Here is a 15,726-nt window from a genome sequence, read left to right as displayed (position 1 = left end):
GTGTCCAACAGTGGGGTTGTGGTGTTCATCTCGCTTTATTGGCCAAGGGAGCCGGCGTACAGCTTCCGGGTCATGTGGCCAGCATGACTAAGCTGCTTCTGGCGAACCAGAGCAGCGCACGGAAACGCCGTTTACCTTCCCACCGGAGCGGTACCTATTTATCTACTTGCACTTTGACGTGCTTTCAGACTGCTAGGTGGGCAGGAGCAGGGACCGAGCAACGGGAGCTCACCCCATCGTGGGGATTCGAACCACTGACTTTCTAATCGGCAAGTCCTAGGCTCTGTGGTTTAACCCACAGCGCCACCTGCGTCCCTTCTTCCATTTGTTGTTGTTTAGTCATTTAGTCGTGCCCAACTCATCGTGACCCCATGGACTAGAGCACGCCAGGCACTCCTGTCTTCCACTGCCTCCTGCAGTTTGGTCAAACTCATGTTTGTAGCTTCGAGAACACTGTCCCATCATCTCATCCTCTGTCGTCCCCTTCTCCTTGTGCCCTCCATCTTTCCCAGCATCAGGGTCTTTTCCAGGGAGTCTTCTCTTCTCATGAGGTGGCCAAAGTATTGGAGCCTCAGCTTCAGGATCTGTCCTTCCAGTGAGCACTCAGGGCTGATTTCCTTCCGAATGGAGAGGTTTGATCTTCTTGCAGTCCACCCTCCTTCCATACACTGCAACTAATTAGCACCTTTTCCACCTCCCAACGAATTACAAAACCACCCCCCCCCAGCTATTCTTCAGGCCCTTTCGTGCCCCTTTCATCTTCACCCCCATTCCTACGGCTCCTACTCCCTCCTTTTTTGCAACCCCCTTTGTATCCCGACGTTCACCCTTATTATCTCCCCCTCCCCACTTTTCTGAACTCTCCCTTGCACACAGACCCCCATTTCCACGCATCATCCTCTTTCCTATTCCGCAGCCCCCTTTGCACACATATCATGATGATCTATCTTACTATATATATTTTTAAGACGAACAGAATCTTAAGCACAAGCCTGTAAATTAAGTGTTCTATTAGGGAATGCTAATCCCGTCGTGTGGGTGTTATACGCATAGGGGCGTTTGCTTATTAATAAAACAATTCTAAATTACTAAATTGCCATCAATTTGATTTTGATTAATTTTTATAATGAAATGTTTTTAGAATCGTTGGATTATTTTGATTGTTGTTAGCCGCCCTGAGCCCAGCTTCCGCTGGGGAGGGCGGGATATAAATAAAATTTATTATTTATTATTATTATACTACTTTGAATGTGGAACTTCGCGTTGAAGACACCACATGGTCTTCAGGATCATAGCTGTCAACGTTTCCCTTTTTTGAAGGGAAATTCCCTTATTCCGAATAGGATTCCTCGCAAGAAAAGGGGAAGGTTGACAGCTATGTTCAGGAACGCGTCCGAGCTTTTGACAGCTGAAATCCAGTTTTAAATTGTTGCCGGATCAAAGGGGCCGGGATGGAACGCTCTCGACCAATCCCTTTGGCTGGGAGGCGGAGCCAAAGTCGGATCAGAAGGGCCGGAATGGAACGCTCTCGACCAATCCCTTTGGCTGGGAGGCGTAACCAATGTCGGATTGGCTCAAAAGCTCGGCAAGGCAAGGCCGGGCAAAGCAGGTCTGCGCGTGCGCGAACCGCTTTACGGCAGCGAGGCGGGCGGTTGCCCGTCCGTGCCTCCTTCTTCCGCCCTTCTTCTTTCGCGACGGCGTCGTGAAGACGGAGGGCGCTTGACGGCCAGCCGGAGAGGCAACTTGTGGGGAGCCGTGAGGGGGGCAGCGTCGCCATGAGGCAGAAGAAGAAAGGTAAAGGCGGACGGGGGGGGGGCGTCACGTGTTGACGGGGAGGGGCCGGTTTCTCCTCTCAGCCCCCCTTTCTGGGGGGATTTTGGGGGTTGGGGTCTTTCTCTGAGGCTCCCCCCTCAGTTCAGGCAGAAATCCTTCAGGTGCTGCTGGGGGGCGGGGAGAAGGGAAAGAGGGGGAGAACTGCGGGACTCCCTGCCTCATGATATTATTATTTTTTAATTTTATTTATTTATTAAAGTTCTTATGTTACATCGGTACACGTTATCATATTACATGACAAGGCTTATTATACTATAATTTTCAACATGTATACAAAGTTTATATACTAAAAGAAAAGAAAAAACCAAGGACAATAAACTATTCCAAAATCATATATGTACCAACACTTCCGACTTCCTGTCTATCCCATTGTATATTCCTTTTTTCTGTATATTCCTTTCTCTGAGGCCCCCTCCCCCCTCAGTTCAGTGGGGGGGGGCGCCTCATGAAAAAGGCAGCAGGTCTCCCTCCTCGTCGTCCCCCGCCCCCCAACAGTTCCAGGGTCAGGCAGAAATCCTTCAGGTGCTGCTGGGGGAGGGGGGAGAGAAGAGAAAGAGGGGAGAGAACTGCGGGACTCCCTGCCTCATGATTTTATTTATTGAATTTTATTTATTAAAGTTATTATGTTACACCGGTACACATTATCATATTACATCACAAGGCTTATTATACCATAATTTTCAACATGTATGCAAAGTTTATATACTAAAAGGAAAAAAAAACAAGGACAAAAATCTCTTCCAAAATCATATATGTACCAACACTTCAGACTTCCTGTCTATCCCATTGTATATTCCTTTTTTACAAATGAATGTACTCTTATTTCTTTACATTTTATCTAATACATTCCTATATCCATATGTACCCTTGGTCTTATTTCTCAGCTCAGTCTTTCTCCAACGTCAATCGAATGCTAGCATAGATAGCGAACCTTTACTGTATTTTTGAACATACAGTGGTACCTCTGGATACGAACGGGATCCGTTCCGTAGCCCCGTTCGCATCCAGAAGCAAACGTAACTAGTGATGGCACGTCTGTGCATGCGCGTGTCGCTTTTCCCTGCTTCTACACATGCGCGTGACGTCATTTTGAGCGTTTGCTTATGCGCAAGCGGCGAAACCCAGAAGTAACGCGCTCCGTTACTTCCGGCTTGCTGTGGAGCGCAACTTGAACATGCTCAACATGAAGCATATTCAACCCAAGGTATAACTGTATATCTTCTATCTATCCCACTTTTCCATAAATTGTTGTTTTGAGTTTCTTCTCTGGCTATTTGTCAACTGCGCCATATCAGCAAATTCTTGTATCTTGTTATGCCAGTCCGTTATTGTCGGGACTACTTCTTCCTCCCGCCCCTGTGCCACTAAAGTCCAAGCTGCAGCCGTTGCCTATAAAAATACCTCCTTAAAGGCATTTGGGGTGGGACTCCCTGCCTCATGATAAGTGGGCGGGCGCCTTCACTGTGCCCTTTTCCGATTAGGCTTGGGGCTGCCTCTGAAAAGCAGAAACACTAGGCGGCCCCAGAGAGGTTAGAATCATAGAATCATAGAGTTGGAAGAGACCACAAGGGCCATCGAGTCCAACCCCCTGCCAAGCAGGAAACACCATCAGAGCACTCCTGACATATGGTTGTCAAGCCTCTGCTTAAAGACCTCCAAAGAAGGAGACTCCACCACACGCCTTGGCAGCAAATTCCACTGTCGAACAGCTCTTACTGTCAGGAAGTTCTTCCTAATGTTTAGGTGGAATCTTCTTTCTTGTAGTTTGGAACCATTGCTCCGTGTCCGCTTCTCTGGAGCAGCAGAAAACAACCTTTCTCCCTCCTCCATGTGACATCCTTTTATATATTTGAACATGGCTATCAAATATATCAGGTTGCTGACCCCCGGGCTGGTTATAGGGAGCAGGTTTCATAGATCTATATACCAAAGAAGAGGAGAGCTGTAAGGGACCCAGACGGTCATCTAGTCCAGCCGCTTGTGATGCTGCTGTGGAGAAGGGGGCTCCATTCTGCTGGCTATGGGTCTGTTTCTTGGCAGAGGTCAAAGTGCTGGCGCCTGTTGTGGGAAGCTCCCAGGCAGGACCCGAGTGCGAATGCAGCAACCGGCAGCCTTTAGCTTCTTGTTGCAACGGCCTCAGCCCAGTATACCTGAAGGAGCGTCTCCACCCCCATCGTTCTGCCCGGACGCTGAGGTCCAGCGCCGAGGGCCTTCTGGCGGTTCCCTCACTGCGAGAAGCAAAGCTACAGGGAACCAGGCAGAAGTCCTTCTTGGTGGTGGCGCCCTCCCTGTGGAACGCCCTCCCATCAGATGTCAAAGAGATAAACAACTACCTGACATTCAGAAGACATTTTAAGGCAGCCCTGTTCAGGGAAGTTTTTAATGTGTGACATCTTAATGTATTTTTGGTGTTTGTGGAAGCCGCCCAGAGTGGCTGGGGAAACCCACCCAGATGGGCGGGGTACAAATAATAAATTATTATTATTATTATTTATTTATTGTTTCAGGAGACCTCAGCCGGGCAGAACTGATGATGATGACCATCTCAGACGTCATCAAGCAGCTCATTGAAGCTCACGACCAGGGCAAAGATGTCAACTTGAACAAGTAAGTTTGGCCGGCCGGCCGGCCACCATCTCCTGCTCTGCTCTTTTGTTTTTTAATACGTTTTTATTGGTTTTTTAACATATTAATTCTAACATTCATACAACATAACTTCTCATCTTATACAATATTTTAGGACTTCCGTCAACACCTCTGATGATTTTCCGTTCTTTCTCCCTTACTATGCATTTTTTAATTTCCTATTACCTTTTGTGATGGGATAGTGAGCTGCTTGTGCGTAAAAGCTTGATCCCTCTGGGGTTTGGCTGGTCATCCAAACCGATGCACTAACGGAGCCCCCAAAGCATGACTCCGTCAGTCGCTGGTAGAATCTGACAGTGGGCGTCTACGGAATTTACGCCAACATAAAAGCTCTTTGACAGACATGCGCTTTCGAGACTCTCTGCGTGACAGTTTCCGGCGAAGGGTGGGCGTTCCCAACGGGGGTCCCGTTACCTCTCCACTACTCTCACTGGAAGCATCCCAGAGCCTCCCCTCCGCTGTGACTCCTGCACTCCCCCTGCTGGTTCCCTCTTCTACTGCAGATTCTCTCCTATTCTCCTGTAGCCTGTCCACCACCTGTCTCTCCGATGGCAGTTCCCTGACATCCACCTCCCCCCCAGGGCCCCCTTCACCCCCTCCCGCCTCCTCTCCCACTGGCGGTGAGGGCGGAAAGCCCCTGAAGGAACTCTCCTCGTCGTCCGAGGATTCTAACACTTCCAGCCACGGCGTACCGTCTCTCTCCCCGTCTTCCTCTCCTTCGTCGGAGTCGGCTTCTTCACCCACCCCTGACTCTGGGAACCCTTCAAACTCTCCTTCCTCATCGGTGGTCCCAAAGTGTTCCCTTCTAAATCGAGCCACGGGTTGCGGTTTTCTTGGGAAACGCTGATGAAATGTTTCTATTAAAACCTCGTCATTGACTACCTCTGCTGGTACCCAAGTGTTTTCCGACTCTGCTTCCCCCTCCCATTCTACCAGATATTCCACCTGATTCCCCTTCCACCTGGAATCAATGATTCCTGCCACGTTCATGTCGCGCTCTCTCTCTTCTATCACGGGCGTTTGGGTGGCCTCTCTCTCACGCTCCCCCCACTCGCGTCCCTCTCGGTACGGCGACAGTAATGACCTGTGAAATACTGGGTGTAATTTCATGTGACTGGGCAGCCTGAGTTTGAATGCCACTGGGTTGACCTGCTGTATGACCTCAAAGGGTCCCAATCTTTTGGGCCTCAATTTCTTACTCCCGCCCTTGAACGGTAGCCCTTGGGTGGACAACCACACCCGGTCCCCCACCCTTATAGTTTCACCTTCCCTCCTATTTCTGTCTGCTTGCTTCTTATATTCTTCCTTGGCTTTCTCTAAGTTAAGTTGAAGCTGACGGTGGATCGCCTCCATCTCTTCAAAAAAATATTCCGCCGCCGGCACGCTCCACCTCTCCCCTCCCTCTCCTGGGAATGCCCGGGGGTGACACCCATAATTTGCCAGGAAGGGACTCATCCCTGTGGACACGTTCTCCGCGTTGTTGTAGGCAAATTCTGCTAGAGGTAACTTATCCACCCAATCATTTTCTCTGTCTTTTACATAACACCTCAGGTATTGTTGTAAAACCCCATTTGCCCTTTCCGCTTGCCCATTGGTTTCTGGGTGCCGGGCAGTTGAGAAATTGAGTTCTACGTGCAGTAAGCTCATAAGTTTCCTCCAGAACCTGGAAGTAAATTGTTTCCCTCTGTCGCTGACCACCCTCAAGGGGGCGCCATGCAACTTGAAAATATGTTCTACAAACAACTTGGCGGTTTCCTCCGCTGTGACTGCATGTGAACAAGCTATAAAATGACACATCTTGGTTAATTGATCTACCACCACCATGACAGCTGTTTTGCCTTTGGATTTTGGCAGGTCCGTCATAAAATCTATGGATACTGCCTCCCATGGCCTTTCGGGCGTGGGTAAGGGTTGTAATAGCCCCGCTGGCGCCACCCTCTCTCCTTTCGCTCGCTGGCACCTGTCGCAACCCCTGACATATTCCCGTACGTCCTCCCTCACCTTGGGCCACCAAAACTCCCTGGTAACCAACCACATGGTTTTGTGCTGTCCAAAATGTCCCGCTGTGGGGCTGTCATGCAACTGCTTGAGTACTCTGCCCCTCAGTTCCCCGTCGGGTATGTACAGTGCCCCTTTGTAATACAACGCCCCGTTCTTTTCTTCGAACCCCCCTGTGTTCTCCTCTGTCCTCCGGAGCTCTCTGAGTTTCTCTTGGGCGTATTCATCTTTCTCCGTACCCTCTATCAGTTCCCTCTGCCCCACCAATGCCGCCCCACACACCCAGCGGTCTTCAGAGATTACATGCCTTGCCTCAGGCGCTCCCTCCCCCTCTAAGTACTCAGGTTTCCTGGAAAGAGCGTCCGCCCTCACGTTCTCGGAGCCGGGCACGTAACGAATCTCAAAGTGGAATTTGGAGAACTCCTGGGCCCATCTCACTTGTCTCTGGTTCAGCACTCGGGCTGTTCTCCAGTATTCCAGATTTTTGTGGTCAGTTCGGACTTGAACCTTGTGCTGCGCCCCAATCAGCAAGTGCCGCCATTTCCGGAATGCTTCATGAATGGCGAGCAGTTCTCGGTCGTACACTGTGTAGTTCCTCTCTGATTTGTTCAACTTCCGCGAGAAGAATGCACACGGTCTCCATTCAGACGTATCTTTTCCCGGCTGGAGAAGAACGGCCCCCACCGCTCGGTCTGACGCGTCAGTCTCCACTCTCATTGGTTGTTGTAGATCCACGTGCAAGAGTTGCTCTTCCGACGCAAACGCCTGCTTTAAGCGTTCGAACGCTTGTTGCGCTTCTCCCGTCCAAACAAATTTCTTTTTGCTACTAAGACAATCCGTGATGGGCGCTGTTAAATGGGCAAAGTTTTTGATGAACTTCCTATAGAAGTTTCCGAAGCCCAGGAACCTTTGCACGTCCTTCTTGGTCTTTGGTGTTTTCCATTCCAGTACCGCTTGAACCTTGCTGGGATCCATGGCCAATCCCTTGTCAGACAACCGGTACCCCAGGAATTCCACCTCCTTGGTATGAAACTGACACTTCTCCAGTTTCACCCACAGCCGGTTTTCTCGCAGCTTGCTCAGTACCTCTCTTACATCTCGCACATGCTGCTCCTCATTGTCTGAGTACACCAGAACGTCATCTAAGAACGCTACGCAGTTCTTGTAGAGCAGTGGCCCCAGGACGTGATTCATGAATGATTGAAAACAGGCGGAGCCCCCTTGTAATCCGAAAGGCATAACGGTGTACTCAAAGGCCCCCAAGGGGGTGAACATAGTGGTCTTCCACTCATCCCCCTTTCTCACACGTATCAAGTTATATGCCCCCCTAAGGTCCAGCTTGGTAAAAATTTTCCCTTTTCTCACCCGTGTTAGAATGTCATCAATTCTGGGCATAGGGAAAGTCACTGGTTCTGACACTGCATTTAGGGCCCTGAAATCACATACAAGCCTGGGCTTGCCTGTGTTTTTTTTGTCCACAAAGAACACTGGGCTGCCCCCCACCGCTCGTGACTCTCTGATGAAACCTCGCTTGAGATTCTTGTCAATGAACTCCCTTAACTCCTGCATCTCACTGTCTGACATTGCATACAGCTTGCCCACTGGCAATTGTGCTCCTGGGAGTAAGGTAATTTGACAATCAAAGGGTCTGTGCGGGGGCAGTTTATCTGCTTCTTTTTCGCTGAATACGTCAAGCAAGTCAGCGTATTGTGGTGGCACCCTCCCTTTGTCCATCACTTCCATCACTGCTAGAGTGCCCCTGGCGCCTGCCTGAGCCTCTCCCTCCTTGCAGTGTTCTAGGCAATGTGCTGATCCAAAGGAAACCACTCTCTGATGCCAGCCTACTAGCGGATCGTGTAGCGCCAGCCAGCTCATACCCAAGATAATAGGAGCTCCTCCCAAGGTGGCTACGTTAAACGCTATCAGTTCGGTGTGTCGTGCCACCCTCATTATCATTGGTACAGTCTGTTGGCTCACTTCTCCTCCCAACAGCTCCCTCCCATCAATCGTGGTAACCTGCAAAGGCTTACTCAATGGGATAGTCTGTATTTGGTGTGCAGCTGCAAACTCTTTGCTCATGAAATTACATGAGCTACCTGAATCCAATAGCGCCTTTATCTTCAGTGGGTGTCCGTTTGCCAGTTCCAGCAACACCTCTATCACAAGCGCTGGTCTTGGAGGTTCCGGCGTGGGCACATTCATTACTCCCTGGCCTGGCTGCTGTGCCCTGATGTTGGCAACCAGGCGTTGGCTTTTACTGGCTCCGTGATTTCTTCTTCCTCCTTCCCCCCAACAGTTCCCGCCATCCCTTGCCATTCCTTCCTTTGCGGACAGACTCTGGCAAAGTGACCTGGCTGTTGGCAGAGATAGCATCTCTTGCCGCTCTTTCCCTCCTTCTTCCGCCCTTCACTGGTGTTTGAAACTGCGCGCGCGCGCGCTGTTCCAAGTTCCATCGGCTCTGCTGGCGGGAAAGGCTGCTCCGGAATCTCTGGAATGCGGAAGTCCTTCCAACGTTCCCCCTTTCCTTCCCGCTTTTCCATAGCTCTAGCTTCCTGGCGTGCCCCAATGGACAGCGCTGATTTAGTCAGCTGATCCATAGACTCCGCCCTAGGCGCCCGGGAAAGTTCATCTTTCACTGCCGGAGAGAGACCTTCTTCAAACAGCATTTGAATAGGTTCACTAGCAAGGTCCCACCCAAGTCTATGAATCAGCATGGTGAACTCAGTCCAGTACTCACGTACAGATCGGCTCCCCTGTTTACACGCCATTAACTGCCTGCGCACCACTCCCTGCTCGATCTCGCTGGAAAACATCAAGTCCATGGCGCGGAAAAACTTCATTGTGTCCTTTAAGATTTCATTATTGGCTGCCATCAGGGGCCGAACCCAGTCCCTCGCCCCTCCCTCTAGATGGCCAATCACGTACGCCACTCTAGAGTTCTCGTCGGGGAAGTCATCAAACAGTAGATTGAGAGCATATTGCATCTCTGTCCTAAAGGCTTGATAGTTCCGGGGATCCCCCCCAAATTTCTGCACCAGTCCAGGCACCCGTCTGGCAAGTGGGGTGGTCTTCCCCTTATCTGCATCTTGAGCCCTCCTCTCCTCGAGCCTCGCCGTTTGCAGTGCCAGCTGGACCTCCAACGCCCTGTACCTTTGTTCCAGGCTTGGATCTGCGCCAGCTCCCGCTCCTGCTCCTCCGGTTCCGGATGGTTCGCTCATGATGCCTTCTGCTTGCACAAGCTGCTTTCAAAGACTGTCAGATTGCTGTGATGGGATAGTGAGCTGCTTGTGCGTAAAAGCTTGATCCCTCTGGGGTTTGGCTGGTCATCCAAACCGATGCACTAACGGAGCCCCCAAAGCATGACTCCGTCAGTCGCTGGTAGAATCTGACAGTGGGCGTCTACGGAATTTACGCCAACATAAAAGCTCTTTGACAGACATGCGCTTTCGAGACTCTCTGCGTGACAGTTTCCGGCGAAGGGTGGGCGTTCCCAACGGGGGTCCCGTTACCTCTCCACTACTCTCACTGGAAGCATCCCAGAGCCTCCCCTCCGCTGTGACTCCTGCACTCCCCCTGCTGGTTCCCTCTTCTACTGCAGATTCTCTCCTATTCTCCTGTAGCCTGTCCACCACCTGTCTCTCCGATGGCAGTTCCCTGACACCTTTAATTGTCCTTAACTAATAATTCTCATTATCTTTTTTGCAATATTTCAAATAATACACCTTACAAAACTTCTTGCAACCCTACTAGCGTAATTTGTTCATCGCAGTTGCTTTTCAAATAATCCGTAAATTTACTCCAGTCTTCTGAGAATTTCTGGCCATGCAGGTTTCGAATCCTACCTGTTAGTTTATCTAATTCTGCATAGTCCATCAGTTTCATCCTCCATTCTTCTTTCATCAGTAGTTCTTCTTGCTTCCTTTTTGGTGCCAGTAATATTCTTGCTGCCGGTCTCCTGCTCTTCTCTGCCCTCTGCCGTTTATGCATGCCCTTTATCCTCCCTGTATAAAAGGTAAAGGTACCCCTGCCCGTACGGGCCAGTCTTGACAGACTCTAGGTTGTGCGCTCATCTCACTCTAGAGGCCGGGGGCCAGCGCTGTCTGCAGACACTTCTGGGTCACGTGGCCAGCGTGACGAAGCTGCTCTGGCGAACCGGCACCAGGGCAGCACACTGAAACGCCATTTACCTTCCCGCTATAAAGCGGTCCCTATTTATCTACTTGCACTTAAGGGTGCTTTCGAACTGCTAGGTGGGCAGGAGCTGGGACCGAACGACGGGAGCTCACCCTGCCGCGGGGATTCAAACCGCCGACCATGCGATCGTCAAGTCCTAGGCGCTGAGGTTTTACCCACAGCACCACCCGCGTCCCTCGTCCTCCCTGTATAGTACCTCACTAAATCACACTCTTTTATTTTCAAGGATAAAGACCAAGACAGCTGCAAAGTATGGGCTTTCGGCACAGCCCCGCCTTGTGGACATCATTGCTGCGGTGCCTCCCCAGTATCGCAGAGTGCTGGTTCCCAAGCTGAAGGCAAAGCCCATCCGCACTGCTAGTGGGGTAGGCCTGTTCGTTGTTTGATAAGGGGGCTTCCTGGTGTTTTAGACTGCAGTGTCCATCAGCCTCAGCTAGCATGGTCAGTGGTCGGGGATGATGGAAATTGTAGTCCAAAACATCTGGAGGCCACGTTGATTATCCTCCGTGTCATCAGTCAGTGTTGTGGTCTAGTGGTCTAGTTGTGGGGTGTGAACCCAGGTGCCTCAAGTTTATACCATCAATAAGGAGAGGTCTTCACAACAACCAACCCAGACCCTGTGATCATCATCTGAGGGCCTCCTATAAGGAAATTCTGCCCATGGTATGTTCATTTTCCACCTCTCCATTTTGATTCTCTGGCCCCATATCTGTGCAAACTTATTATCCCAAAATACAGACGTGCTTTTACACTTGCAAGACTGGATGTTTTGCCATCTGTGGTTCTTGAGGGTCGATTCAAAAAGATCCCGCCTGAGAAACGTCTTTGCCCCTGTGGAGACGGTAGCACCGAAACAGCGGCACACGTCCTCCTGTTTTGCACTTTCTACAAAGACCTGAGGAATGAGATCATCACCCCACTCGTACTAACCATCCCAGGGCGCTCAACCACTGCCACAATGTCCTTTCTCCTATCAGATCAAAATGAGCAGATAACAGCAAAGGTTGCTAGGTTCATAGCAGGGGCAATCAGAATAAGGGCCACTAACTGACTGCTGATTCAGGACCTTAAATTGTGCTCTTATATCAAATTTCCTTTTCTGCGTATACTGTAATGTTTTAATGTTGCTATGGCCATTGGCTAATGCGATTAAGGTTTTATCTATATCTGTCTGAGGGCCTTCTTCATGTGCCTCCACCATGAGAGGTCCGGAGGGTGGCAACATGGGAACAGGCCTTTTCTGCCGTGTCTCCCCATGTGTGGCATGCTCTCCCCCAAGGAGACTCGTCCGGCACCTTCATTGCCTATCTTCTCATGTTCCCAAGGCAGCTTCCCATGTTCCTAAAAATGACTCAGTTGGACACTCATTTCGGTATAGGGTATTCTGCACAAGGCAGGTGGTTGTGAAGTACAGTGGTACCTCGGGTTACAGATGCTTCAGGTTACAGATGCTTCAGGTTACAGACTCTGCTAACCCAGAAATATTACCTTGGGTTAAGAACTTTGCTTCATGATGAGAACAGAAATCGTGCTCCGGCATCGCGGCGGCAGTAGGAGGCCCCATTAGCTAAAGTGGTGCTTCAGGTTAAGAACAGTTTCAGGTTAAGAACGGACCTCCAGAACGAATTACATACTTAACCCGAGGTACCACTGTACGTACATCTTTTCATTCCTTTAAATGTAATGGTTTTGTTATTTTCTTCTCAAGGGAACTGTGATAACTTCTCTGCAATGCTTCTCTCCTTTTTTTCAGATTGCTGTTGTGGCAGTGATGTGTAAGCCTCACAGATGTCCACACATTAACTTCACAGGAAACATTTGTGTGTAAGTAGAGCCTTGGAATATTCAGAAATGTTGCCAGGTTGGGTTGTAGACAACTGAAATGTAAGGAGCTAGGAAGAACCCTGAACTGGATCAGGCCCATAGGGACCCATCTAGTGCAGCATCGTGTTTTCACCGTGACCAACCAAATCCACCAATGGGAAGTGCCCAAGTAGAATAGCAGCGCTTGTGATTCCCGCTGCCTCCGGCAGAGGAGGTATATGTCATACAACAGGCATAGGCAAACTCAGCCCTCCAGATGTTTTGGGACTACAACTTCCATCATCCCTGATCACTGGTCCTGTTAGCTAGGGGTGATGGGAGTTGTAGTCCCAAAACATCTGGAGGGCCAAGTTTGCCTGTGCCTGTCATAGACTCACAGAACAGTAGCCTTGGAAGGGACCCAAAGGATCATCCAGTCCAACCTCTCGCAGCAATCGCAGCTAAATAACGTTCTGGTCTACTGTTCATCTTCCTTGCTTAAAAGTGGGATGGGAAGTAAATCTTCATGAATAGCTAACTGTTTAAGGAAAGATCTGTATTCATCACTTCAAAGAGAAAGATACAGTGGTACCTTGGGTTAAGTACTTAATTCATTCTGGAGGTCTGTTCTTAACCTGAAACTGTTCTTAACCTGAAGCACCACTTTAGCTAATGGGGCCTCTTGCTGCCGCTGCACCGCCGGAGCACGATTTCTGTTCTCATCCTGAAGCAAAGTTCTTAACCCGAGGTACTATTCCTGGGTTAGCGAAGTCTATAACCTGAAGCGTATGTAAGCCCAAGGTACCACTGTATTTGAATGGTCCCTGACCTCAGTTGTGCAGTCATGCACAGTAATTAACTGGAGGTTTCATCCAAGACTAACTAGGGTTGTCCGGTCAACACTCGCTTAGTGGCTTCAGAATCTCTGACTAGGACCTAGGAGACAGGCGTTCAAATCCCTACTCTACCATGAAGTTCACTGAGTGACCTAAGGCCAGTCACTGCTTCTCAGCCCTAACCTTCCTCACAGGGTTGTTGTGGGGATTAAATGTGAAAAGTGGGAGAACTAGGTACCCCACCTCAGAGGAAAAGTGAGATATAAATGTAATAATGCAAATAGGTAACACAAGCACCTTTCAATGGGGCATGCCCACCTTGTGGGTTTTCCCTCACTGCTTTTGGTTTTTTTTAATATATTTATTAAAGTTTTCAAAGATAATACAAAAAAGAGAAAAAAATAACAAAAATACAAAAATAAAAACATTTAAAAACATACAAAATTTCCATAACTTATTTTCTTTTAACTTATTTTCCAGACCTCCTCATACCTCCCTCTCTTGTATTCCAGTTCAAATTGTTAGTTCAGCAAATCCTAACCATTACTTTTTACTTGTTTCTAAACCTTTTTTTTCATGTCTCTTAAGCATTACAGCTGGAAACCACTTAGTTTCTGTCCAATATCATTCTAACATTCATTAATTTTACAATATTTCTGTAAGTAGTCTTTAAATTTCTTCCAGTCTTCTTCCGCTGACTCTTTTCCCTGGTCTCGGATACTGCCGGTCATTTCTGCCAGTCCCATATAGTCCATCACCTTCATCTGCCATTCTTCCAGAGTGGGTAGATCTTGTGTCTTCCAATATTTTGCAATAAGTATTCTTGCTGCTGTTGTGGCATACATAAAAAAAGTTCTGTCCTTCTTTGGCACCAATTGGCCGACCATGCCCAGGAGAAAGGCCTCTGGTTTCTTCAGGAAGGTATATTTAAATACCTTTTTCATTTCATTATAGATCATTTCCCAGAAAACCTTGATCCTTGGGCACGTCCACCAAAGGTGAAAGAATGTTCCTTCAGTCTCTTTACATTTCCAACATTTGTTATCGGGCAAATGATAAATTTTTGCAAGCTTGACTGGGGTCATGTACCACCTGTATATCATTTTCATAATATTCTCTCTTAGGGCATTACATGCCATGAACTTCATACCTGTGGTCCACAACTGTTCCCAGTCAGCAAACATAATGTTATGTCCAACATCTTGTGCCCATTTAATCATAACAGACTTCACCGTTTCATCCTGAGTGTTCCATTTCAACAGCAAGTTATACATCCTTGACAAAATTTTAGTTTTAGGTTCTAACAATTCTGTTTCTAATTTGGATTTTTCCACCTGGAATCCAATTTTCTTATCCAATTTGTATACCTCCATTATCTTTTCCCTCACTGCTTTTGGGCCCTACAAATGGGCAGAATCTCCTGCTGCCTCCGGATTGTGGAAGAACACGCCCGCTTTAAACCAGCTGCCCCCCACCCAACCCTGGGTGCTCTCTGGATGTTGCTGATTCCCATCATGCCCCAGCCAGCAGAGATTTCCGTGGTCGGCGATTATGAGACACATCGCCCAAATATTTGGAGAGCACCAAGGTGGGCGAAGGCTAGCTTAAACTGTCTGCCTCTGCTTGACTCTGTTTTTCTCTTGAAAATGCAGGTACTGTCCAGGGGGTCCCGATTCTGACTTTGAATATTCAACACAGTCTTACACAGGATACGAGGTACTGCTTTAAGAGACTGCGGGCCCTTCTTCAGGGAATGTATGTTTACTCAGTGATGGGCGTGATGTCAGAAATTTTACTGGGGGGAACCAGGAGTTAAATGTACATGTGGTACTGGTGGTTTGTATGCGATGTCATGTGTGACGCTAGGTGAGAGGCAGGTAAATGTTTGGTTTTTAAAGAGGTTGAATTGCCCTAAGCTATTCAGCATCTACATAGGCTTCATCTCATGATGATCTTGCAAGTCCTCTCTCACCCTGCCTCCCCCAAACTAAATTTCATCAAATATTGACTTAAATTATAAAGGGGTAGCCTTGTTTATCTGTTGCAGCAAAAGCATGAAGGGTCTCAGAGTATCTAGGTAAAGGTAAGGTAAAGGGACCCCTGACCATTAGGTCCAGTCGTGGCTGACTCCTGGGTTGCGGCGCTCATCTCGCTTTCCTGGCCAAGGGAGCCGGCGTACAGCTTCCGGGTCATGTGGCCAGCATGACTAAGCCGCTTCTGGTGAACCAGAGCAACACACAGAAACGCTGTTTACCTTCCCGCCGGAGCGGTACCTATTTATCTACTTGCACTTTGACGTGCTTTGGAACTGCTAGGTTGGCAGGAGCAGGGACCGAGCAACAGGAGCTCACCCCATCGTGGGGATTCGAACCGCCAACCTTCTGATCGGCAAGTCCTAGGCTCTGTGGTTTAGCCC

The 15,726-nt window shown here is 48.9% G+C and overlaps 1 protein-coding gene and 1 long non-coding RNA gene across 2 annotated transcripts in view; one reads left to right on the top strand and one right to left on the bottom strand.

Moving 5' to 3' along the window:
* The window catches only part of LOC309338065, a 188,005-nt gene that overhangs the window by 13,886 nt on the left and 158,393 nt on the right, over positions 1–15,726 (bottom strand). The gene's annotated exons all lie outside the window — the stretch shown is intronic.
* Positions 1,649–15,726, top strand: part of ELP3 (elongator acetyltransferase complex subunit 3) — a 125,483-nt gene continuing 111,405 nt past the window's right edge. The window contains exons 1-5 of the mRNA XM_081854777.1: positions 1,649–1,794; positions 4,341–4,440; positions 10,898–11,036; positions 12,425–12,495; positions 14,963–15,026. Coding sequence (XP_081710903.1) covers positions 1,776–1,794; positions 4,341–4,440; positions 10,898–11,036; positions 12,425–12,495; positions 14,963–15,026 — 393 coding nt within the window. The 5' untranslated portion in view covers positions 1,649–1,775. The remainder of the gene's footprint in view (positions 1,795–4,340; positions 4,441–10,897; positions 11,037–12,424; positions 12,496–14,962; positions 15,027–15,726) is intronic.

Source organism: Podarcis erhardii (assembly GCF_964252035.2).
Source record: "Podarcis erhardii genome assembly, chromosome: 3".
Taxonomy (NCBI): Eukaryota; Metazoa; Chordata; class Lepidosauria; order Squamata; family Lacertidae; genus Podarcis; species Podarcis erhardii.
This window is presented reverse-complemented; position numbering and strand designations above follow the sequence as displayed.